The following is a 25,331-nucleotide window of genomic DNA, read 5'->3' as shown; positions in this document are numbered from 1 at the left end:
GCATATAAATGTAATAAAAATTCTGTGAACCGCCCTGGGATCTCTTAAGAAAAGGCGGCACATAAATTCAATAAAAATTCTGTGAACCGCCCTGGGTCCTCTTAAGGAAAAAGGCGGCATATAAATTCAATAAAAAAATAAATTTAATTAAAATACATTTGTTCCTTAGGCGCGCGATAACTGGCGGGGCCGCGCAGCTTCACGACCACGAAGATCTTAGCGGCGCCCTGAAAACTCTACCGCACGCGCAGCCCTGCCGCTCTATACTCCGAACGCCCGCGCCTCGGTGGTGCCTCGAGCGCTCGCGCAGCGGCTGCTCTAGGCTTCAGCGAAGGCGGCGGCTCTATCGTCAAAGGCGGCAGCCCTCTCTAGCTCTGGCCTCCAGCGCACTCTATCGTCGCAACCCGCCCACCCCGAGCTCCAGAGCAAGAGGGTGCGTGTCTGAGGGAGTGCGTGCTTCTTCTCCCTGGCGAGGCCTACTCCCGACAATGCTGGCGGCGGCTCTGGCTTCCCTGAGGCGTTAGGGCGGCGGCGGCGCCTCCGCCTCCGCCGCCTTCCGTCCCCCCTCCCCTCACGGGCGCCGCGTGAGGCCGAGGCGAAGCCGGCGGCGGTGTCGTCTCTCTGAGGTAAAAGCGGGCGCGACCGGCGGCGACTCAATCAGGGCGCGAGGCGAGGCGGACGCGGCCGAATCAACGAGCGCGAGGGAAGGGAAGGAGGGCGGGCGAGAGAGCGAGCGGGTCGGGGAAACGCCTCGGGAGGAGGGAGAGGCGGCTCGCGGAAGCCGGGCGCGAGCGAGCGGTTCCCGTTCGAAAAGGCGCGAGCGAGGCGGTTGGGATTTGGCGGGAGGGAGGGCGAAGCGCCCTCGCCCGTCTCCTGACGCCCCGGCGGCAGGCAGACCTTCGCCCGCCGCAGCTGTTGCACAAGCGCCGGGTCTCACCCGCGGACGCTTCGCTCGCTATGGGCGAGGGCTCGGCTTCCCCTCAGGCTCGCCCGCCCGCCGGCTGCTGCCGCCTCCTCCTCTGGCCTCCCTCTCCTGACAGTTGGCGAGAGGGGGCTTCGAAAGCAAAGATATTATTATTATTAGGCGAGGGGGGCTTCGAAAGCAAAGATGATGATGATGATGATAATAATAATAATAGTCGGAAGTTGGGAAGCAACCAAAACCTTCGCACAAGTCTCAAGCAAGCTTTCGACTTGCAGGCGTTTGGGTTGCACTTTGATAAAAGATGCGTTTGCCGCCTTATTTCCAACCAGGTTTGCCCACTTGAATAAAATATTTTTTTGCGGGGGGTGCGCGTGTTTGTGCACGTTAACCCCCGCCCTGCATGATCGATCGCAAGATTGTGGCACACGCACATAACCGATCTGGCACGCGCACCACCATTTGAGTGACAACGCCCATCAACTTTGAGGGGGAGCTCGGCTCCCTCCGATGTTTTATCGGTGCGGGGAGCAGGGCAAAGAGACCTCGGCCCCTTGGCGTTGGCTGCAGTGAACGCCTGTGTACAGTTTTTAAGTACCTAAAGCGAGTCACGTGATGGGCTTAATCTTAAACGGAAGGTCGGCTTCCTTTGTGCTCAGGTGCAACTTCCGCAGTGCTGTGTGTGTTTGCGTGTATTTAGGTGTATCCTTAAGATATGCTTTTCCAAAGGAAGGCTCGCCTGGCATCAACTCCGATTATCTTTTTTTATTTCCCCCAGGCTTTAAAATTCTATCTGTAAAGCTGTGCTGGGGATATATTGTTAAAATGTTTATATCCTGCCTTTTGAACAAAATGTTCAGGGTAGTTCACAGACGTCAAATTACAATGACAGCTGCTTTTATTCTGCTGTTGGTTTTAGGTGTGCTTGAATCTGCTGATTATACTGGTCTTTAGTGGGTTTGGGGAAGCAGCTCTAGAAAGGTGTACAGCTGTAATGGTATATTGAAAGGGAGTGTGTGAAGTTGTAATGTGAAAACAGTGGCAGACAGGTGTATGAAAATGAATCTCATACATGTATTCTGGATAGGCAGAATTGCCTGCAGTTTCTAGCTCACCATATACTCGGTGCCAAACCAAGGCTTGTGAAATAGCTCTGAGCTTGTTGAAGATAATCAAAAGAGAACCTTTAAATAATCTACTCTAGTTCGCCCAACTTTGGGGGGCTACTTCTAATATGTCTTTCAAGGGTAATTCTTCTTCATAATTGTTTAAAGAGACAATGTAGTGCTGTAGTTGTCTAAAATGTTGTGATCCAAATAAGTAATCTAAAATGCATTGCAGGGGGTTGGACTAGATGATCCTTAGGGCCCTTCCAACTTTACAATTCTATGAAAGGGGTGTTTGCAGTTTCTCTTTTACATCACTCATGAAATAATTGTACCTTCTTTGACTGAGTTAATTGCATGTTCATTTTCTTTTAATAAAGGCCACCTTGGAGGCCTGTTATCAAAGTTGAAAAATAAGTAGTAGTTTTAAAAATAAATAACCTTTGGAAGCAAAAAAACCCCCCACCCATTGATGCTGTATTATCAATCAATCAATCAATCAATCACATTTCTAGGTCACCCATCACTTGAGGATCACTGGGTGGTTTACAATATAAAAGCACAAAAATACATACCATAGTAACAAACAGTAATAACCCTCCACATTTTAAAAGGCCATAGATTGTTTAGTTAGCCAAAGGCCTGGGAGAAGAGGAATGTTTTTGCCTGGTGCCTAAAGATATGTAACTAAGGTGCCAGGCAAGCCTACCAGTGGACAGCATCCCACAAACACAGCCACCTCAGAAAAGGCTTGTTTTGTATAATTGGTTGTTAATTTGTTTGAAAATCAATAAAAATTAATTGCCAAAAGGAAGAGGCCTGTTTTGTGTTGCTGCTCTCTGGACATCTCGCAGAGGGGACACACAAAGAAGGGCAAGAAATTATTATTGGAAGGTCCAAATTGATTCAAATGGGGAGAGCCAGTCCTTGAGATCCATTCTGAACATGGTAGGTATTTTAAATATATCACTCTAGACATCATTTTAGCAGAATTATGACACCTCTCTCTTTCTTCAAATACTTCAGCAAAACCCACATTTTGGTATTTAGGGCTTTGACAACCATCTCTTTCTATTCTTGCCTTCATCCAGGGATAGGGAACCAGTAGCTTTCCAGATGTTGAACTGTTGCTCCCATCATGCCTGACCATTGGCAATGCCGTATAGGGCTGGTGGGAGTCCAAAGTCCACCAGCATCTAGTCACAAGTTTCCCACTTCTGCTCTTCATCTTATCTTGTCTTCCTCACTATTGAAATGTTAGTTATAAATTTATTGGAGCATGGATTATTTCTTTTGATTATGTTGTTCTGTAAAGTGTGTACATTGGTGATGCACTATAAATAAACAATAGTTTTACTACTACACCCGAGTGCTTACTAGATACTGTTACAAACAAGAAAATAGATCGATTCCTGCCCAAAGTGGTTTACAATTTACAAAATGAAAAGGAAGGGAATGTGTAAGCAATAGTAAGCCCAAATCTAAAGTGATAATTAAAATGAGTTTTAAGTTGTAGAAGCTGTTTTAAAATGAATGATAAGAAATTAATGAAGAGTAAAATAAGAGAACAATGGTATGCTTTGAGCATTTCTTAAAAGAGAGCAGAATAGGCTTTTCATAAATCATTATTCTAATAATTTAATCACACTTTTCCACAAAGGATTTGCTTAAGGCAATTAAATAAAACAGAAATTCACATAAGAAAGCACAGTAATCAAACTATTAAAGTCAGATTATCAAATTATTTTATAAACAGTGGCAAAAAAGAGGGCAGCCTCGATCAGTACATTAAACAGCAACAGAATCAAAAGCTGGTTTTACTAAGTTCAGTTGCCAGTGGAGCACAAATAAAGAAGAATATAATGTAATCTCTCAGGGCAGGGAATCCACATACAAGGCGCCACCATAGAAAGAGCTCTCTGCTAACCTTGCTTCAGAAGACATTGGAACACATAAGAGGAGCACAAGAAGTTTATGAAGAGAATGACTTACATAGAAGCAAGAGCAAAAAAGATCAAGATGTTTAACTGGAATAAGAGGTCTTGGGTTGCCCAAGGAGTTTTTGAAGAACTATGAGTTTAGACTGGGACATTAGTGTTAGTTTACTGTGGTGTACATGTAACCAGATGGTAAGCTGGTTATCTATAGTATGCTCCTAAAGCTGCAGAATTGTAAAATTCTCATTGTATATTTGCAGCCAGCCAGTTTACCAAGTGGCTGCATGGATACTGTGCATCGCTAACTCTTTGTGGCTTGGTAAAGATGGGACAAAATAATCTGTGCGTTCAACTAGACTTAGCTGAGTATATGTGTGACACAGCTTTAGAAGGGGACATAGTGTGGGACAGGTACAGTTTGCTGCTTGGCTGCTCTTTAGGTGCAGTTACTTCCTGCTGCAGGTAGTGGCAGATTACAAGCTTGATCAAAGTTTAAGGTGGTATAGAGAAAGATCAGAAAGTAAAACATTACATCATCAAGACGATCAAACATTTTGTGTGGGAGAAACAAAAGGAAACTTTTAGCAGTATTAAACACAACAAAGAGAGGAAGAAAGAAAGAAAAGTAGTAAGACCTCGTATGAAGGGACAACACAAGTACAAAGGGGCAATACCTTTAGCTCCACCCCCATCTTTGTATGGAGTGTGCCAGCTTCCCACTTGTTCAGGTGTAACTTCTGACATGGAAAGTCTTTCCTAGTTGTGTAGGCTCCCCACATGATTTAGAAAAAGGCTCCCCACAGCAGAAGTTAGCCCTGAGCACTTGGGAGTATGGCACAAGCTGTATGATGACTGGGTTAGGGTTAAAAGCGAGTCCCTGCAGCCCCTTTGTTGCTCCTTCACATGAGTAGTGCCTGATCAGGGCTACAGTTAGTTGTTAACATTGCCTGTTAGCCTTAAAGGTAAAGGGACCCATGACCATTAGGTCCAGTCGTCACCGACTCTGGGGTTGCGGCGCTCATCTCGCTTTATTGGCCGAGGGAGCCGGCGTACAGCTTCCAGGTCATGTGGCCAGCATGACTAAGCTGCTTCTGGCGAACCAGAGCAGCGCACGGAAACGCCGTTTACCTTCCCGCCAGAGCGGTACCTATTTATCTACTTGTACTTTGACGTGCTTTCGAACTGCTAGGCTGGCAGGAGCAGGGACTGAGCAACGGGAGCTCACCCCATCGCGGGGATTCAAACCGCTAACCTTCTGATCGGAAAGTCCTAGGCTCTGTGGTTTAACCCACAGCGCCACCCGCATCCCCCCTGTTAGCCTTACATTTGGATTAAGGTTGTAAAAATATTTCAGATACCCATGCACCAGCAGGCACTTGAGATGTTTACATCCCTGATATAGATTGGACAGTTTGTACAGGTTTCATGATTCTCCAAAAGTGCTATAGAAACAGAAAGCTACATTTCTTCGTCTAGTAAGAGCTATGAAACTCTTCTGGATGATTATCTGTTTCCAGTTTTGTCTGTGTTCTGAAAATTTTGGCTTGATCTAAATATTTTACAGTTGCCAAGAGCTGGAGTGTACGTATGTTTTTCCAGTTGGCTACAGAATTCTCTCAGCATCTAAAGTGGTTAACTGGAATAGTTTCTTTTCTCCTGAAAGTATAGTTCTTCCAAAATACCAAAGAATTGGGAACTCTGTAACAAGTTAATAGAAATCCTTGCCACATATATAATAATGACAAGAAAAGCCTAAGTTTATTAAACTCTTTAAGAAGAAGAATTAAAAGATTGTTCTTTCTCACTTTGTTAGGTTAGTGAAGGCCACAAGTCAAATCTCTCCTTTGGCATGAACTCACTTCATGGCCTTATTTAAGCCACCATTCTCTCACACTGTTGCCCCCCCCCCCCATCCGTGTGACGGCCTACCTTGTAAGGTTGGGGTAAGGTTACAACAATGTAATGCATGTGAAGCATTTTGAACCCTCAAAATTGCAGTATGCATACTAAGTATTAATAGGGTTAAATTAGAGCAGAAGAGGTGATTCAGAAGTGCTGCTAGATGGTACGTAGGAAACCACCACATTGGGAAGTGAATTCACTGCTCTGAAAAGCTAATATTTTGGAAGATGCTCTTGAAACAGTATTTAAAATAACTATAAGGCTGCATGAAGAGATTGTGGTGCTTCTGTTGCATCAAGTAACTTAATTTAGAAGAGTCAGTCATGTCAACTAATATCAGTAATTCACTATTCATTGTTTGGTTAAATTTTGTTTAGCAAATAATAATAGAATATTTAACTTGCAGATAGATCAAGCCAATATATATAGACTTCTTTTCATCTTAATTAAAAGAAGACTATTAAGCACTACATTTCATTTGTTCATGTAGGAAAGAATTGATTGTGATTAGATAAAACAGGCTTCATATTAGAGATGAATGTCTTGTTTTGCATTGTTCAACGCGGTAGCAGTGATGGTGGTTTTCTAGAAAATTTTCAATCAGAGCATTTTTTTTTGTAACATCCCATTGCCCAAATCAATTGAGATTTGATTTAGTATGTTTGTTTTACTGATGTTTAAGAAACATCAGTAAAGTGCTATTTTTGTACACAGTACACATGTCTGAAAAGCTTTTCAAGTAGTTGTTGAGGTGGGGGAGGAAAAGGTGCCACTTTGCTGTCTCAGATCCCAAGCTGGTATATTGAAGAGGCCTGAATTGATCCCATTGCCATCATGTGACAGCAGCATGGCCAGCTCTTTCCTTTCCCATGTTGTAGCTGACCACCACTGGCAGTAGCTTCTACCCATCTGTTACTTGGGCAGGCACATTGAGCTGCCCCTTGCTGGTGGCACTGGCCCATCAACTGTGGAAGGACTGGGCAAAGAGGCACATCCAAGAGCTATGTTGGCATGGCACCCCACCTGCCACTCTTGTTCCTATCTAAACCAAGCTTAATGCAAGAACAGTTAAGATAATAAGGTTTTGTTGCTTTTGTAATATCATAAGAACAGCATATGAAAGGGACTTTCATTTGCTTTTTACCAATTAAGTAATAGACTTGCTTCTTGTGTAATTACATTATGTCGCTCCAATAAAAAAATGCAAGGGTCCATATAAATGAAAATAATGAATTAGGCAAATATCTTGAGAACTTCAATTCTTGTTTATTTTGTGTCTAGGTCAAGAGTTGAATGTGTGACATAGACATTTTGAGACACTTGCTATTGCTTTTTTCTTTCCTTTCCTTTTCTCTGATCACCTTTTAATGTTTTCATTTATTTTAGAAATTATCTATGAGGCAGAACCCAGTATGATTACGTTTTGCCTGTTTTTTTCTTGAATTGTGAGCACCCACAAAAGTGTGAAAGTAGTATACTGTATTGACTCAGCCTGTTCTGACTCAGTGTATGCCTTTGTTTTAATTATAACTAGGAAATGACACCCCCTGCTCACTTCACTTGGCAACCTCCCTACTCCCACCTCAAAGCACTTCTCCTGCAAAGCCCCTCCACTTCCCATTACTGTACTCCTTGCCAAAGTTCCCTCCCCTTACTCTTTGCCACCTCTGCACCTTGCTCACACCATTTCGCCACCACTCTTACTCAGTGCACCTTGCCTGCTCCGCCCCCATATGTGCCACCCCTCTCATTAGACTTGCCCCACCACCACAAGCCCAGTTTGCCTTCTCTGCTTTGCTGACTCTTCTGCGCTGTCAGCCATCTCACTCAGCCCACAAACCACTGGAAGCCCGACTTGTTCATCCATTGCCCCTCATGCTTTCCTGCTCTGCCCATTTATCTGTGCATTCTGGGAGACCAGCAGGGCTAGTAGCTGGTCACAGCATTAGGGGAAGACTCCCTGTCTTCTTCCACAGCCTGCCTGCACTAAGCCTCTGTGAGTCCGCACTGCTGTCTGCCACAGCACATCTTCCTGTTTACTCAACCCTGTTACCCCTGCAGCTTCTGACACCTCCTTTTCCCAGTCTTCTCACTCTTCTCCCTTTGACCACTCATCATCTTCCCACTACCAATCCCCTGGCTCTGAGCCTTCTTCCTCTGGGGGTTCCCCAACTGGTGCCTCCCAGCATTCCCTCTGCATCCAGCAGGCCCATGACAGAGAGGTATGGAGGAGGTGCAGCAGGTTGGGTGAGCAGCACACAGCACAGGCAGTTAGTGATTTCTAAAAGTGGTTCCAGTCCTACTTCCTCGGTCATTTCCAGAGGGTGATACTTGGAGAGTGCTTTTTGGTCCTGTGGAGCCTTCATTGTGAGGTTCCTCAGGGTTCAGTTTTATCCTACATGCTGTTTAACATCTATCTACATGATACTGCTGAGGGGGGTTATCCGGAGTTTTGGAGTACATTGTCAGCAATGTACTGATGACGCACAGCTCTGCTTCTCCTTTACATCTGCAGGTGAGGCAGTGGATGTGCTGGACCGTTGTCTTGCCTCAATAATGGATTGGATGACAGCCAACAAACTGAAGCTTAATCCAGATAAGACAGAGGCTGTTAGTGGGTGGATCCCTAGACAGAATGGATGGGAGGTTGCCTGCTCCTGATGGGGTTAAACTTCATCTGAAGGAGCAGATATGCATCTTGGGGCTGCTTCCAGTTCCATTGCTGTCATTTGAGTCTCAAGTGGCCTCAGTGGTACGGAGTGTCTTCCCTCAACTTCAGCTGTGCTCCTTTCTGGATAGGGATAGCCTAACTGCTGTTGTCTATGCTCCTTTAACCTCTAGGTTAGGTTACTGCAATACATTATATGTGGGGCTGCCTCTGAAAATGATTCAGAATCTTCAGCTGGTGCAGAATTCAGTGGCTAGGTTGCTCACTGGGGCAAAACGGTTTGAGCATATAATACCAATCCTGGCCCGACTGCCCTGGCTGCCAGTTAGTTCTGAGCACAATTCAAAGGGCTGGTTTTGATCTATATAGCTTTACGTGGCTCAGGACCACAAGACCTCAAGGACCACCTCTCCCAATATGAATAGATCTGGACCCTTCTTTGTGTATCTCCTTTGCAAGAGGTCCAGAGGGCAGCAACATGAGAACAAGGCTTTTCTGTGGTGGCTCCCTGCTTGTGGAATGCTCTCACCCAGGGTGGCTCACCTGGCACCTTTGTTACATATCTTTAGGCATCAGGCAAGAATATTCCTCTTCTCCCAGGCCTTTGGCTAATTAAACACTCTATGGCCTTTTAAACTGAATGGGAGGGTATTGTTTTTGTTTGTTACTATGACATGTATTTTGTGTTTCTATATTGTGATCTGCCCTGCAGTCCTTGGATAAAGGGTGCTATAGAAATAATAATAATAATAATAATAATAATAGGTAATATAGTTGTCACAATCTTAGCCTGCAAAATACAAACACTGTGTTCTTTGTAGTTGGATGGCGTTATTTTGTGACACCTTTATGTCTCATTTTGTGTGGAAGGTTATAATAGAGATTCCCTGAGATGGAAGAGATATTTCCAGACCATGTTCCTTACAAGCTTTTAAAAGCCTTGTTCTTTCAATTTGTAAACAATAATGCTGAATTAGCCTCCCCCCTCCTTTGTAATTAGAAAAAGTACGTAGTTTTCAAACTCTTTAAGGAACTCCTGTATTGGCTTTTTGGTAGACTAAGTCCTTCTCATTGCAGAAGACTGTGGGGCATGTTCCAGGATGCACAGTTCTTGCAGAGCACTGACCAGGCCTTTTGTGCCTCATTGTTATTCTTTGTGAACAGAGAGGGCACTTTATAGAACACTCACAAAACTCCTGGGCAGCTGCAGATTGCACATATTGGTAATGATGGGCTAGCTCCCTTTTAGGGAAGTTTTCCCACTTTTACTGATCTCCTTATTGAGAAACACCAGAGTTCTTTGGAGGATAGTTTGAAAACCATAGCAGTAGAATAGTACAAGTGGAGCTGCAACTGAATGTTGCAGTTTGGAATGTTCTTGTTCAGTGTTCCAGGCAGCCAGCCGTTGCCGGCTCTATTTCTCTATTACCGCCAGCATGTCCCTCACTCCAAAAAACCACTGAGCATTTTATGGTCACTGAGCATGGTCTGATATGATTGGGCTGTGGGGGTAGGGGGTTGTCTTCTTACATTCCCCTCCAAAATATTTTCTCTGGTTCTGCAAATCTTGGCATCCCACTGAGCTGCTGATACCTCCCTCATTGCTTAGCAGCTTGGTTTTCTCTTTGTAGCTATTATAACTCAGCTATTAACTTTGTAGCTATTATAACTGAGTTCACTTGTAGAATCTGTGTGTGTGTGTGTGTGTGTGTGTGTGTGAGAGAGAGAGAGAGAGAGAGAGTAGTATATGCTAAGTTGTCATTGTGTTCATGAGAGGTGTCTGCTGTTTGATAGCACGATTCATCTGATTAAGAATGGAAAGGCTGAAGTGAAGCTCTTGAGACTTTTTCATTATGGTGACTTGCATTCTTCAGGTTTTAGGACTGAGCTCCTGTGGTTGGTCTCGGCAGGGAAAAATCAATGACTCATATTTCCATTGAGAGAAATGTAATTTCCAGTTTCTCAGCAACAGCTCTTGCAACTATTTCAAATGTTGTGTAACAACATGCTCAGAACTGGCAGATCATCTTTGACTGGGTTCAACAAGGTTCTAGGCCTGTCTCTGAATTGCACATATTGACAACTCCTGATGCAAGATCCTCTTTACGATGGCTGGCAGACACAACTGTGGGTAGGGCCAAGACAGTAATCACCAACAAGGCAGTATTCTTTTATAATGTCCTCTGGCACTCTTTGAAAAGCATCCATCTCCCTTGGGTAATAATAAACTCTGCATTTTATTGTCTTTTGGTTTCTTATAGGCTGATTATGGAAGAGGCTCACAAAAGCAACAGCAACAATTCAGCAACACCCGCACAAGCAGCATCTTTACAAGGTACCACGCTACAAGCAGCTCAGCTTTCTCGTGTTTCTCAACAGGTAAAGAAAGCTATCTAAGGTCAGATCCTCTGAGGAATTTTTAAGTAGGTTAATTTGAAATTTTACTGTACAATATTAGGTTGTTTTTTTACAGTGCATTATATTTATATTTTTGTGTGTGTGTGCATACATAATTTCCAGGAATTTGAGTTAATCATGTGTTTCCTGTGTGGAGCTGAAAATGCATCCATATTCACTAGATATTGACATGTCTCATAAAATCCAAATGTTCTTTCTTTAGATCTTATTCCAGGATCACCTAGGCTGACTGGCTAAGCAAAGAAATGGGAAAGTTGAGCATCTCCATGTTTTTTAACTTAAGAGTTGCTAATTCTGAAAAACTGTCTCCCAGTCACAGAATCATAACAAATCTGCTATAAAAATACGGGTTAATCAGCTGTTGTTTGCTTCAGTATTTTTGCTTCCTACGGCCTTTCTGACCTTAGCACAAAGGACAGGAGCAAAACAAAGGGTGCAGTCCACCAAGCACTGATGTTGTGAAGTTTCATTTTATTGGTGCTTATGCATGTGCTCTGCTTGATCTGAGTTGAAAAGAGCAGAGGCTGTACTTGCTAGATGGCACTGAAAATTAATGAATTTGGGTTCTGTTGCAGAGTGTCTGAATTTCAGAACTTTCTTGTCAGTGGAAGTTAGAAAAGCACGACTTCTTACAGCATGGGTGGTCAGCCTTTATTTTTTGTTAGCGGCAGTGGTAGGGGAGGTAATTTTCTCTAGGGTAATCTGCTGGGAACCATATACAGGCAGTGGACAGATCCAGAGACAAAAGTGCTCTGAATTAGCTGTTTTGGAATAAAGATTGCCCTGCTTCATTTTTCACCATAGTGATCTCAGAGTAGAATTCCCAATTACAGATGTGCTTATGCCCAGTGTATATATGCACAAGACTATCGATCTCAGTTGGAGATGGACAGAATTACTTTCTCCATGCCATGAAATGAGTAAAAAGCTTTTACAAGATCTATTTATTTTTATAGATAAATAATGCATCTCCCAATTGTATAATGAAGAAAAAAAACTGGGGGGCGGGGGGGGGGGACGGGACAAAATCCTTTTTAAAGGTCAAGAAAAAAAGGAGAAAATGAACAGAAAAGAGGGAAGTCTGATGGCATGGAGGAATGGGGGCAGTTTCAGGAAGTGTTAGGGCTGCATGAAATGAGGTCAGTGCGAAAGGCTCCCAAGCTGCAGGCTGCCCATCTTTGTCTTAGTTACTGTAAAGCAGAAATGAATAATTACATAAAATAGCCACATTTTTGTTATTAGGTTTGGAAAACGATCTTACTTGGGCTGAAAATCATGTATGTTTTGAGTGGCACATTACCCCTGAGGACATCTAGTGTGAACTTGTGTTAACTGAGGTGTCTTGATATGATAGCTGGCTAAATGCAACCACTATTCAAAAATGGATACAGTGGTGCCTTGCAAGACGAAAAGAATCCGTTCCACGAGTCTTTTCGTCTTGCGGTTTTTTCGTCTTGCGAAGCAAGCCCATTGACGGAGTAGCGCTATTAGCACTATTGACATTTTAAGGGCTAAAAACGGCTTTTTAAGGCTTAAGGGATTAGCGGTTTTGCTGCTAAAATGCTTTTAGCAGCTTAGCGATTCAGAAAAAGGGGTTTTGGAGCGGGAACCCCCCCCCCCCCCGAAAATTTTCGTCAATTTTCGTCTTGCAAAGCAAGCCCGTAGGGAAATTCGTCTTGCGAAGCGCCTCTGCAAACGGAAAACCCTTTCGTCTTGCGGGTTTTCCGTCTTGCGAGGCATTCGTCTTGCGGGGCACCACTGTATTTACTTAAGAAGTCTTGCCTTACTAGAAATTTAGTACTATTCTTCCTCAGTCTCAGTGTCATTAAATGTAGGCACTTTATTGCCTAAATTGTGTTTTTCGTGATTTGGCTAATCAACTCTTGATTTGTTTCAGATGTCCCTTAGAGGTCAAACTCCACTGACAGTGGTTCAGCTCTCTGGGGATCAAGTCCAGGGAGTCATTCATACAGCTCAAACCTCATCTGTCATTCACTCACCACAAGGGCAATCAGTGCAGGTACTGTTAACTTTCTTTGGAAGTTTTATTGACAGCACCTGAATTTTGCTATAGTGCATTTCAGCCTATTGTGGGGTGACAGCAGCAAGCCAGCAAAGCTCCACATCATTATTATGGACTATTATTTTGTCTTCTTTATTTAAATGCCTGATAATGTGCTAGACACCAATTAATTAAAAAGTCGAAACCAAGTCCGGTGGACAACTTCCACTTGTCCAATGAAACTTGCCTTCCCTCTATGCCCCCCACATCTAGAGATGTGAAGGCCTGAGAAGAAACTGGAAAAATTGGGGTGGGGAGAGTGAGAGATCTTAGGGGGGGCAGCCCCACCATATTTTGTGTTTTGGTGCGAGCTTCACAACTTTACCCACACACTTCTACAAATCTGCTCCAAAGGATTGAGGGGAAACCCAGAGCAGATTTGGAGATGGAAAGGAAGTTTGTTGCCTAAGCAGAAGCTCCGCTCACACATTCACTTAATTAGATACAAAATAATATCTGGATGAGTTCACATTTTGTGGCAAGTGCAGTAATCAGTTCATAACTTTAAAGCATCAGTCCGACAGATACTTCAAAATGGATGTACGAGTTATGGTTTCTAATGCTGATTCGCATAAAAATGATGCAAACTCATCCATGTTTAGCCGTTTGTGTACATATTGTAAGAAAAAGGAAGTAGCCCTGGAAGGGTTGCATGGGCAGAATGAGGTGTTACCATCCTTCACAGGATTGCACCTTGTGTAAGTGTGAGTAACCCCCAATACCACTTCACTGCTGTAACAGCAATGGGCAGATAAAGCTGTCTACAAACACAGGAAGCTACCTTCACTGAGAGAGACAATTTATCTGTTTAGCTCCGTACTGACTACACTAACTTGAAGTGACTGTTCAGAGGTTTCAGGCAGGAGTGTTTCCCAGAGCTGAGTGGAGTTGCCCAGCGGTGGAACCTGGGACCTGCTGCATGCAAAACACGTGGTCTACAATATATTGTTTCGGAGTATTACAGGAGTGAAAGGAAAAAGTAGTCTTCTTTTCTTGCTCTCCGGAAGCCTCCCTCATATCCTGTTACATAGGAATAAAGTGCTGTGACTGAGAGCCTTAACTTGAGCCTTTTAGTGTTCTATAGCACAGCAGGGAAAGTGGGTTTTTTTTTGGGGGGGGGTAATTTTGTCTTTTTTTCATTCTGAAACTACCCCTCCCCCATGAGCCAAAGACTGCATTGCAACATTTTGACATGGCTGATAGGAAGTGCATCAACGATCAGAACTTGGGTGGAGCCAATAGGAGGAACTCTGGGTGGGTGGGTAGAACTTTTACCTCATCCACTCTTTGGAGCCAGTAGTTACTATGGCTGGTTAGACATATAAGAAAGACCTCACATAAACTTAATGCAGTATTTAAAATCTTCAGGATTATGTGCACCAATGATTAAAAAATCAAAAACACAAAACCAAACAAGAAAAGCTAAAACTAGTATAGGAAGAAACAAACAATAGAAAATATTTTTTCATGTTTTGATCAATTGTGTATGTTTTCAGCTGCCTTGAAAAGCCTTGTAAGCCTTCTCTTAAGGTGTTGTTGGTTATTTATAATAATAGAATCTTAGCGTTGGAAGAGACCTCAAAGGTAATCTAATTCAAATTGGCTGCTACAGCATCCTTGGTAGATGGCCACCCAGTCTCTGCTTAAAAACATCTAATGAAAGAGAGCCCACCACTTTTCCAAGGCAGCTTGTTTAACTGTTGGACTATTCATGCTATCAGGAAGTTCTTAGTTGAAAACCCCTTTTTGGAGATTTGAACTTATTGGTTTGGGTCCTGTCCTCTCCAGCAACAGAAAACAAATTTGCTCCACCTACATGATAGCCCTAGTTGAAGCCCTAGTTGAAGATAGCAATAGTATTGCCCCCTAAAAATAATAATTAAAACTCTGTTTGTGCATTATCTGTGTTACATATGTCAAAGATCTAAAAGCAGTCATTTTGCAGTCATTTTGTTTCTAATATAGAGGAATTCGTCTTACACTTAGGAGTGCTGTAGGCTATAAATGCTGCAATTTCATCGCTGAAAACTGAGGGAAAGCTAAAGCTGCCCCTCTCTCCTGACAGCAGCCTTCTTTTTGTTTTACTTTACCAATATACTTTTGCAAGAGCTCTATGCCCTGTGGAGCTTTTGCTGCTGCTTCACCAGTTAGCTGTAAATGAAAGGCGTTTATTTGGGAACACCAGAAGGACTGTTGACATTTGCCAAACTGGTGAAGTGCGCCGAAAGAATGAAAATCCAAGAGTCCTTGAGATATTCCTGTTTTGTTTCCTTATGTTCTTCCTTCCTTATCTAAATCTGCATATTTTCAGTTTGGAGCCTTGAATATATATCATTACTTTGCTACAGGCTTCACTGCAAAATTAGATATTGTTAAACTAAACTGGTGCTGTTCTGATTTTAATGCTTAGCAGACCTGTACCAGCAAAGACCAATCTTTGTTCCTTCCTACATCACACATATTCACTTATTCAAACAGAAGAATGATAGACTATTGACTTCTTAATGCTATCACCATTTGCACTGCTGTTAAAACCCAACACCAAATATTTTTGCAACTATTCCAGAAACTTTGACCAACCCCCTTTCTCATGAGTTTGCAGTAACTGTTTGTGTGCTTGTTTTATATTGCAGTCCTATGAATTACTTCAGAATTCCAAACTTTACAATGGATCATGTTTAATTTTTTTAGTTTAAATAGCAGTAGTGGTGTGTTCCTTTTGAAGAAACTTGATAACTCTAAATGTAATTTTAAAAAGTTTGCAAATGGTTGAAAACCTGCTGATTCAATTATACTTGGCATTCCCAAAAGGTGTGTCCTGCTGTCTCTTATGCTATTCAGCAAAATAATACAAAATGTGTTTCTTTCAGGTGTCTTTGTCAGAGAGTGACGATTCACAAGATTCCTCCGATAGCATAGGCTCTTCACAGAAAGCCAGAGGAATCCTAGCACGCCGTCCATCTTATAGGTCAGTTCCTTAGGCATTTCTTTGGTGCTCTTCAGCAGAGCTTTTCCGGTTGGTAAGCAGCCCACAGGGTTTGACAGATCCCTCAGAAGCTGCGGAGTGGTGGTCATGATAAAGATCTGGCCTAACAATACAATCCAGTTCCCTGCCCCTGTATTGCAGAAAGGTGGAATTTAACTTTTTATTTTCATTTTTTTAAAACAAGGTAAATAATTGTCATTTTCTCCAAAGCCACAAAGCAGCATCTTTCTCCCTGTATTCTGGTTCTGTCCACCATGAAAAGAAATAAAAGTAACTCGCATCTTACATCTCCACATGTATATGCAAAAATGCTTGTCCAAGCTTTGGGAAGGAAGCAGAGGACTCTAGGACCATGCCAGAGCTCTTGTGCCTCTTTCCCAAAGCCTGGTGCCTCACCCAAGGGAAGGCAGCGTGAGGGCTCTGAGACCACTGCTACAGTCCTCATGCCGCTTTCCCAAAACCAGGTAAGCCCACAATCAGCGGCGGACTTGGGTCTTTCAGATTTCATCAGCGCCCTGTGTGAGGCCCAAAGTCAATGCATGCTCCCACCTTCTCTTGTTCTACTTAAATCACTGTTCCATAGTTATGACGCCCTGCGGCGCCCCCTAGGCTCAGCACCTAGTGCAGCAGAACAGGTCATGCTCCTGAAATCCACCTCTGCCACGATCACAGCTTTGTGCAGGTGTGTGCGCGGAGGAGAATCAGTAAACGGAGAGCGGGTTTCTTTTGCTCTCTGGTCATTTATTTACTTCTCCACCACCCATGCAAAGTAAAATAAGCATAAGATGCGAGTCACCTGTACTGCATACCTAGGGTTATGCATTGGGAGTAACGATTACATTTTTTTTAAAAAGTGGTTTTTCAGCCATGTCTGGTATCTTTGTTGTAATTTTTATAGAAAAATCTTCAATGATCTTTCTTCTGAAGACGCACGAGACAGGAAAGGAGATGAAGCAAGTCCTGGTATCTCTACTATCACATCAATGTCTGTCCCTACGCCCGTTTACCAAACAAGCACTGGACAATATAGTATGTATTATTTATAACTGTCTGTGTTAGGAATGCTGTTTCTGGAAATATATTTCAAGTTGAATTTTGTATTAGCCTGAGAATAATGCTATCCGAAGGTCCCTTCTGAAATTATTATAACAATTCTGCTGAGAATTTCCCCACCATTCATCTATTACTAGTTTATAAATCAGAATTTGCAGGCCAGCAAAAGGAAGAGAATGTTGTGGACTTGCCTTTGAGGTTTTTAAGCAGAGGCTGGATGGCCATCTGTCATGAGTGCCTTAATTTGGATTCCTGCATTGCAGGGGGTGGACTAGATGACCCTTGGGTCCCCTTCCAACTTTACAATTCCATGGTTCTATGATGTAGTTTGGTAAATGAAGGTGCTGGTTGCAAAATGAAGTAAATTGTTCACAGGAAAGAGACTGTAACTGGTGGCAGATTTTTGTGATATCAGCACAACAGAAAGAACATGATAGCCGTATATTAGGGTTTTAACTTTTTTACAAACTCATCTTCCTATAGCTTGGATGAACTTTTGCCTAAAAACAATCATCCGTCATTTCCAAATATTTTGAAAAAGAGGTCCTGCCTGAAATCAATAAATCAGTTTTTGTATATGTAACTATAATGTATTATGTAATTATATTATATATTATGATATAATATAATTATAATATAATATAATACAGGAAAAATAGACCATGCAAATTTTCTAATGCTTGTACAATGTACAGCACTTCTTATTGATTAGAATAAATCAAAGTCGCAGTTTGTCTTTTGTTTCTGCTGCAAGCACCAGAAAGTTCCTGCGTCACTTTGATTGTGTTTTCTTAGCACTGATTACTTCTTGTTATCTGTGGGGTATGGATGGCTCCCGTTTCCAGTGATTCTCCAATACCTGCAATGCATTTTTGCAAGGTTTCAATATTTCTGCCAAGTTCTTGAAGCCATTTTCATTGAGTCATATGACGTTACATATACGGTAATTCCAGCTTTTCATTTTGGGGTGACCTTTTTTCGCAACTGAAAAGAATTAGTCAATTTTTCAGTGTTTTTAAGCAAAAGTTCATCCCTTTATGATACAGGAAATTGTGGGTTTTATTTTGGGGGGGGGGTGTCAAGAAGTTATAAACCTACCGTACACACCGCTGTACAATGATCTGTGTCTTCTCCGTTTCATTATTTCTTGTCTTAAAGTTGCCATTGCTCCAAATGGACCATTACAGCTGAGCAGCCCAGCGACAGAGTGTGTGCAAGGTTTGCAGACCTTTACAAATGCTGGCGGGACTCCGCTATTACAGTATGTACAGACATCTGATGGTCAGCAGATACTTGTGCCAAGCAACCAGGTGGTCGTGCAGAGTAAGTACCTACTACAAATAATTCAGAAATGCTCCTATTTCTCCCCGACATTGTGGTTTTCCAAGGGATGACACCTACTTCACTTTTTGTAGCTGGGTACTAATTCTTTTGTCAGGCAGCAGCTTTCATGCCCAATCCTAATCCTGAGGTTTTCCTTCTCACACGATTGCAATGTTAGATTTATGACTATGGCCATGTAAAGCCCGCGTTAATTTCTGTTAAACATGCTTATCTCATCTGCAGCAGTCCAAAGATTGTTGAGAAGGGTTTTCATCCTGGCTGCCTCTTAAGGCTAAAACTTTTTTACAGTACTGTCACAGATTATTCTAATTTTTTCTATTAATCATGTCTGTATGTGTCATGCCTAAAGCCTTATTAATATGCAGTACTACATAAGCAGAATCCAGGGTTCTGCACAGCCTTCTTAAAACAAGGTGTCCTCATCTGCATGTACAGCATTAAGCATGCCTTGGATCTGCAACCCAGGCAGGAGTTGGGCTGGTGAACTAACATTGCACATGCAGCAGCTGAGGGCCCAGTTTTAACACAAATCATGTTTCTGCGTTGCCAGTGTCATGTTGGGCTTCCTTAAGCTTCTGCCTAGGAATGAAGTCAGCAGAATTATGTAATTAACCAATATTGTATATTCATCAGCATTGTTTTGAAGGTACTGCCGCTTCAAAATAGTTTTGTCAAAATACATTCTGACGGAAGGGAAGTAAAACTAAAATTGTTGAAAAGGTGTCATGTTTATCCTCAAGAGATATCTGGCTTCTGTTTATGAGCCCATATCCAGTTTTTTACATGTACACCTTCCACTGCTGTGTACATTTTGTGCTTGGCTGTGTGTGCCCGAATTCAAACAGGAAATGTGGGTCTTCTTTAAAACACCTTTCTTCACAGCATTCTTTACTGTGGTTCCTCAACAGCTGCATCAGGAGATATGCAGACATACCAGATACGCAGCACACCAACCACCACTTCCCTCCCCCAGACGGTTGTGATGACAGCTCCTGTCTCCTTGACATCTCAGTCAACCAAGACGGACGATCCACAGTTGAAACGTGAAATACGGCTGATGAAAAACAGGTATTTGGTTTCCCATTTGGTCTTAGGCATTCACTGAAATATATTCCCCATAAAATAATCTTTGGCTACAGAATCATATCACCCAAGATTAGCAGTAGACTTCTCTTATTTTGCCCTCTTCCCCACTACCCAAGAAATATTTTTTCCCTTTCTAAACAAATGCTTATTTAGACTATAATTATTTGGGGTGTTTGACAGCTTTTGTTTCTTCAAACTTTTCCAGTTTAAAGAAACAATGTGGGAGGGGGGCTGTTAATTCTTTTTTAAGAAAGACTAATACATTAGTTAAACAGAAGGGAAACTCAGGAGGTTTTCAAAGGAGAAGTAGATTTCAGCCAGTCCTGTCCTCCTAACACCAGAGACACATGCATTGTGCTTGTATGTATGTATGTATGTATGTATGTATGTATTTAAAAGCATTTATTAAACTACTTTATATTTCAAAGATTTCTAAGCTGTGTACAGTCTAAAACCAACCACCAAGATATCAGTTAAAACATTGCAACAAAACCACAACCTGAAACCAATAAAGCAGCAATATAAAAATACAGACCAATTAATCCCCAGGTGATCTAATGGCCAGGTGGTCCTTCGTTGTTAAGGGCCTCATATGTTAACAAGACTTAGAACTTGGTCCAATAGCTGATTGGCAGCTGATCCACAGGTGTCATATGTGAGCATCTTCTTAATTCCCACTTGTGTCTCAGGATGAGAGTGGTAAATACAACTAGTCACTAATACTGTATTTGTATCTCCTTGGAGGCACTGCAAGCTCATTATACAATTTGAAGAGACTAAATGCCCCCAAAATGCTAGTGCCAATTTATTAAAATCTTGAAATTATTGGTACGATAAAGAGAGCTTCAAGGTGTTAATAAACTAGCCAGCTATAAGAAATGGTACAAGGGGACCATGGCCGCATCCCTCTTCAAGTATTTAAGTATTTGCTGTGGATGTTTATCCTGAGGACAGTGTCACTTTGTTCAGAGGGTCATGTATCACTGATACCCTCTGTTGCAGCCCCTGTATTTCCTTTTCTTCAAATGTGTAATTGTAGACAAACTTCGTTACTTTATTAAAAGCATATTTAAGGACATGTGCAGGGCTCTGCTGAATCAGGCTGACAGCCCATCTAGTCCACTTGCCTATGAGATACCCTCTAATTTCTCATTAGTCCCAAAGCATTATTGTTCACAAAGCCAAAATGTACTCCCCTGAAATGTGTGCTTCAGGCAGATGATGTAATTTATCTGTTTACAGATTTCCAGACCATTTTAAAAAAAACATTAGATCATTAATATGATAAATAATTTGAACTCTTCAGGCAAAAAGAGCAAGCTTGCAAAGAGCTAATCCTTGCAGCTCTTTAAATATTTTTATGTCAAGTGGATACATCAGTATTTTTTCAAAGAAAGCGGCTTTGTTTTACTTTTCACAGTCCGTGAAATAAGAAAGGCAAGCCTCTTTAGATGAACATCAGCTAATGAAGCAAAAGCAGAATGCTTGTAATTCCCAACCAGTTTGACTTCTATGTAATAATTAACAAACTTTGCTTTGGAATTTCAGAGAAGCAGCTCGAGAATGCCGTAGAAAGAAGAAAGAATATGTGAAATGTCTTGAAAATCGAGTTGCTGTTCTTGAAAACCAGAACAAAACTCTAATTGAAGAACTAAAAACTTTGAAAGATCTTTACTGCCATAAAAATGTGTAAAAGGAGGAAAAAAACACCTTTTTGTGAACATAAGAATGTCAGAAGGATTTTTTATATTCATTTTTTTTAATTAAAGGTCAAAAATGAATCTCTTCTATCCAAATTCCACAAAGACTTGAGATTCTATTTAGAACCTTTGATGGCAGAGTACAAAAAGGAAGTATGAAAACTCATGAAGAGTTCTGCTGGCACAACTGGAATCTTCATTTCAATCAGGATAAGTGGGACATGTACATTCTGTCAATCAAGATGTTTGAATTTCTTGTGCTACATCTGAATTTTTTTAATGCCTATGGCATTTGATTGCCATTATGCAGAAGAGCTGAATCTTTTGCTTTCAGGTGTTAATGCCTGTCAACATATAGCTAGCATAGGTTCAATTTATTAAATCAGATATTTCTTTCTGCTCCCTTCACAGGCTAAGGATCTTCACCACATAGTGAATGCACAGGTAGCAGTAGTTTCTGCCCTCGCGCCAGTCCATGTGTTGAAATGCACAACTATAGTAAGGATCCATATGTGCCAGAGTGTGCAGCACTCACCTGTGATTGGAAGGCCTACTCTTCCAGGGTTCCCAGTTGGGTGGAGACCTGCCACAATTTTTATTTCAACGTATGGGGGTCAAACCTATTGCAGCCCACCAACAGGGAGAAGAATCCTAAGAAAGCTGTCACAGTTAATTGTACGTACAATGTGTTTGCTTCAAATTGTCGATTCTAATCTCTGTGTTGAGAAGATACACACACTACTTTGCTAGAAATTATATTTGGTTTTAGCAGGCAGGCAACTTGTTTAAAAGAAGGGTGCTCTGTCTTAGGATGTGGTCATAAGACTCCTTGAGGAGTAGATAACGTATATCATGGCCTCGTTTGCATGTCACAAAAAGCCAGTGTTCATCTTAAATGATGGTTTCATCATGAAGAACCCCTCTCCACACCAGGCAGGTTCCCATGTGGCTTCTTCCCATTGTATGGAGCTCAGGCAGGTCAAATAAGCCATAGAACGCCTTGTCATATCGTCTAAACCTGCAGAGTGGTGGGGTGTATTTATAATGAAAGATTGGCTTATTGTGCCGTGAAAACCAGACCCACATATCATTGATTATACAGATGCTCTGAAATGTTTAATGCAAGAGAACAAATGTTGCAGAAAATATTTTCAAAGGGCTTTTGTGTGTGTATGTCACTGGGTAGAAAAAAACATCTTGAGATAAAACAGAAATGATTCTTTCAAGTGAACAGGCATCCCATATTCTGTTTGAATATTCTTCTTTTGCTTGTACAGAAGCATTAAACTCCAAATTCCCTAGCTTTGTCTCAGTTCAAAGCACAAAGAAGCTAAAATTATATACCAAAGGTAAAATCTAGTATGTTTATATATGTTAAAGCACTCAATTACAAAACTGAATTTGTGAACCTGACAGTGACTTCTTAAAGCAATTCCAATTTTATAAGTAATCCAGTTGACATAGACACCAGGTATATTTTTGTAGTTGAAGCGTTACCTTTGCAAATTCTATAATTGAGTTTATATGGATATTTTAAATTTTTATAAAGTTTCAATAAACAGAGATATTTTCCCTCTTAGATTATCAATTCTATATTTTTATGAGATGCTCAAGAAAACTAGAACCTATTTCTATATATTTCATTAGGCAAATTTAATTTAACAAAAATTGCTGGAAATATTTTTGAGAAAATAGTTTAGTATTCACAGAAGATACATTCGTTTATAAATTCACTTTAAAGATGCTGTCAGGGATAATAATAGTGTGATTTTGGTTCTTGTTCTCAAGGGATGTTAAAGTATCTTTTGACATCAGTTGGGTTCTTGAGCACACAATGAACTAATTAACACAAGCAATGTAGCCTTACCCTACTTAATGTTGTTGATTCATTCCAATTCAATTTGATTCATTTCAATTCATTTCATTCCTTTGAAATGTTACCACTAAATGCATTAGAGGGAAAAAAATATATCTATTGCCATCATGGCACAGCATTCCACACACTGTCCCATTAACTCATTTTTTCCCCAATACTTGGTGGCTCTGGGGACTTCCCAGACATGCAGAAAAGTATTTGCTCATAAACATTTTTAGAACTCTTCCCCCTTCAAGAATTGAGAATAACACTTGCTCTCTGAGAACTACAAAATAACGAGCCTTTTCTTTGTATGTAGGTATCGGGGGAATTGTGACTAAGGCTCACAATATAAGCCTTGGAGGAGGCAAACAACCCCCAACTTTATTTTCTAATCCCTGAACCCAATATGCTGTTATTATGGGTTCTAAATTAATAGGTATAATGAGGAATGCTTATGGCTTAACGTATCCTGGAAGGAGGAGTGATACTGGAAATGCACACCCTGAGCAGCACATGTTTCCACAATGGAAACATCTGGTTTCCATTATCCCCCCCAACCTCTCTAATACACCACAGAGGTAAATATAGACCCTTACTACTAAGGGTCAGAACTAGGCAAGCATCTTCCATTTCACCTAGTACTTTTAAAGCTCAGCAGCCTGCACTGTAGGGCTGTTGTAGCAGCACAACAGAATGCCGAGATTCAAGACTCATTTAGAACCAGAACTCAGCAATCTTATTCTAACAGGAGTCCATTTGTGAAATTTCTCAGCACCACAACCTTTATTGCTGAAAAGGGGAAGAACTGTGGAACTATAGTAGACCCTGATTTTACCCACCCCCTCTAAAAAAAAAGAAACTCCTATTGTCCTTTAAAAAAAACCAAAAGTTGAATTTGGATATTAAATCAAATAAGGAAATTGGCCCTAAGTGAAAGGAAGGTGGAATATGGAATATTCATGCATAACCCAGAAAGTCTCTATAAGCTTTTGCACATGCAGATAGGCTTCTAGCTTTGCTTTCCAGCATAACCTCAATTCTGTATGTCAATCTATTTTTGAAAATCCCATTTCAGCTGTGGGTTATATGTTTTGTGTGAAGGCAGATGAGGGCTGGTCAGTGCCTTCCTCTGGATTGCAACCAACAAAAAGTACTGCGTGCTGTAAGTATTTCACAACCTGGCCTGGAATCTTCTAGCTATTTGTTGTACACTTATTAATTTCTTGTGTGTGAGTTTCAGAGGATTCAAACTTTCAGGTGTGCTGCATCATGTTTAGCATGATACTAAATTATATTTTGCTTCTATGACAAAAGTGTGATCTGCAAGTTTTCCCATACATCTCAAGTATATGTATATTTAATAGTAACAAAATATTTTGCTGTTCAAATGTTATTAAAAGAGCATTTGATTATTATTATTATTATTACTATTATTTCAGAGCAAGAACAGGGGAGGTCGTGGTGTTTGATTTAAGAGCAAAATGCAGGTTGATAACCTGTTAATGTGCACTATTATTTTGAAACAGGAACCATAACCATGTATATCATCACAGAAGTACACAGTCATCAATTTCATTTTCAGTCATTATTTAAAGAGGCATATTCGTGCTATTTGCCAACCTATCGTCTGGTCATTATAAAGCTGGGTTGTGAGCACAGGCAATATAACAGTTATTGATGACCCTAACTATCCTCAAACTTAGCAGCTTTGCTTAAAATATTTGTAAATATTTTTTTAAAAAAAAAACATAGGTGGCTGTACCCCTTGACTTCAGTAATAAAGACCCTGAAATGCTGTTTCAAACTGCCTTGTTAATTCAGCCTGTGGGAAAGTCTGGCGCTGATCTTAAGTATCTGAATTTGTTTATTCTTATAAACACATACTTTGTTTTAGCCTTCGATAGGTGTGTGGTTTGTTGTTTTTAGTACTGTGTAATCTGTAGATTTACACAGGAGAAAGAAAGTATGCTGTTTACTTCGTTCAAGGAAGACCTGCAGAGGGAGCTAAGATCAAGTTTTCTAATACTGAAAGCCATTGGATACTATGGAACTAGTTGTAGCAAAGCTCACAGCTACTAGTGAGCAAAGCATACTGTATCTCAAAAATCATGTAAAATATGCAAGAAGATGGGAAAGGAGGACTGAAGACATGTTGCAACTAAACTTCAAACAAGGTGTGTGAACTTAACTGCAATTTGTGTTTTATTTTTAAAGTGCTATGGCAACATTTAGCATCCGTCGTGTACAGTTTCTATAGCCAAGCATGCAGAATAAAGGGTTAAATGTGTT

The 25,331-nt window shown here is 41.2% G+C and overlaps 1 protein-coding gene across 9 annotated transcripts; it reads left to right on the top strand.

The window, feature by feature from the left end:
• Nucleotides 1-320: 320 nt before the first annotated feature.
• ATF1 (activating transcription factor 1) lies at nt 321-24,846 on the top strand. Of its 9 annotated transcripts, none has more exons than XM_083427872.1 (9): nt 361-626; nt 10,797-10,870; nt 11,156-11,206; nt 12,851-12,973; nt 15,886-15,983; nt 16,900-17,030; nt 18,213-18,377; nt 19,307-19,466; nt 21,033-24,846. In XM_083427872.1, the coding sequence occupies exons 4-9, from the start codon at nt 12,851-12,853 to the stop codon at nt 21,175-21,177; spliced, it is 822 nt and encodes a 273-aa protein (XP_083283998.1). In that variant the 5' UTR covers nt 361-626; nt 10,797-10,870; nt 11,156-11,206; the 3' UTR covers nt 21,178-24,846. The 9 variants fall into 9 exon arrangements, with proteins under 9 accessions (XP_083283992.1, XP_083283994.1, XP_083283993.1 ...); XM_083427869.1 differs by having other exon boundaries at nt 10,797-10,914; XM_083427870.1 differs by having other exon boundaries at nt 10,797-10,933.
• The last annotated feature ends 485 nt before the right edge of the window (nt 24,847-25,331 follow it).

Source organism: Podarcis tiliguerta (assembly GCF_965153285.1).
Source record: "Podarcis tiliguerta genome assembly, chromosome: 2".
Classification (NCBI taxonomy): Eukaryota; Metazoa; Chordata; class Lepidosauria; order Squamata; family Lacertidae; genus Podarcis; species Podarcis tiliguerta.
Note: the sequence above shows the minus strand (reverse complement) of the source record. Positions and strands in the feature narration are given on the sequence as shown.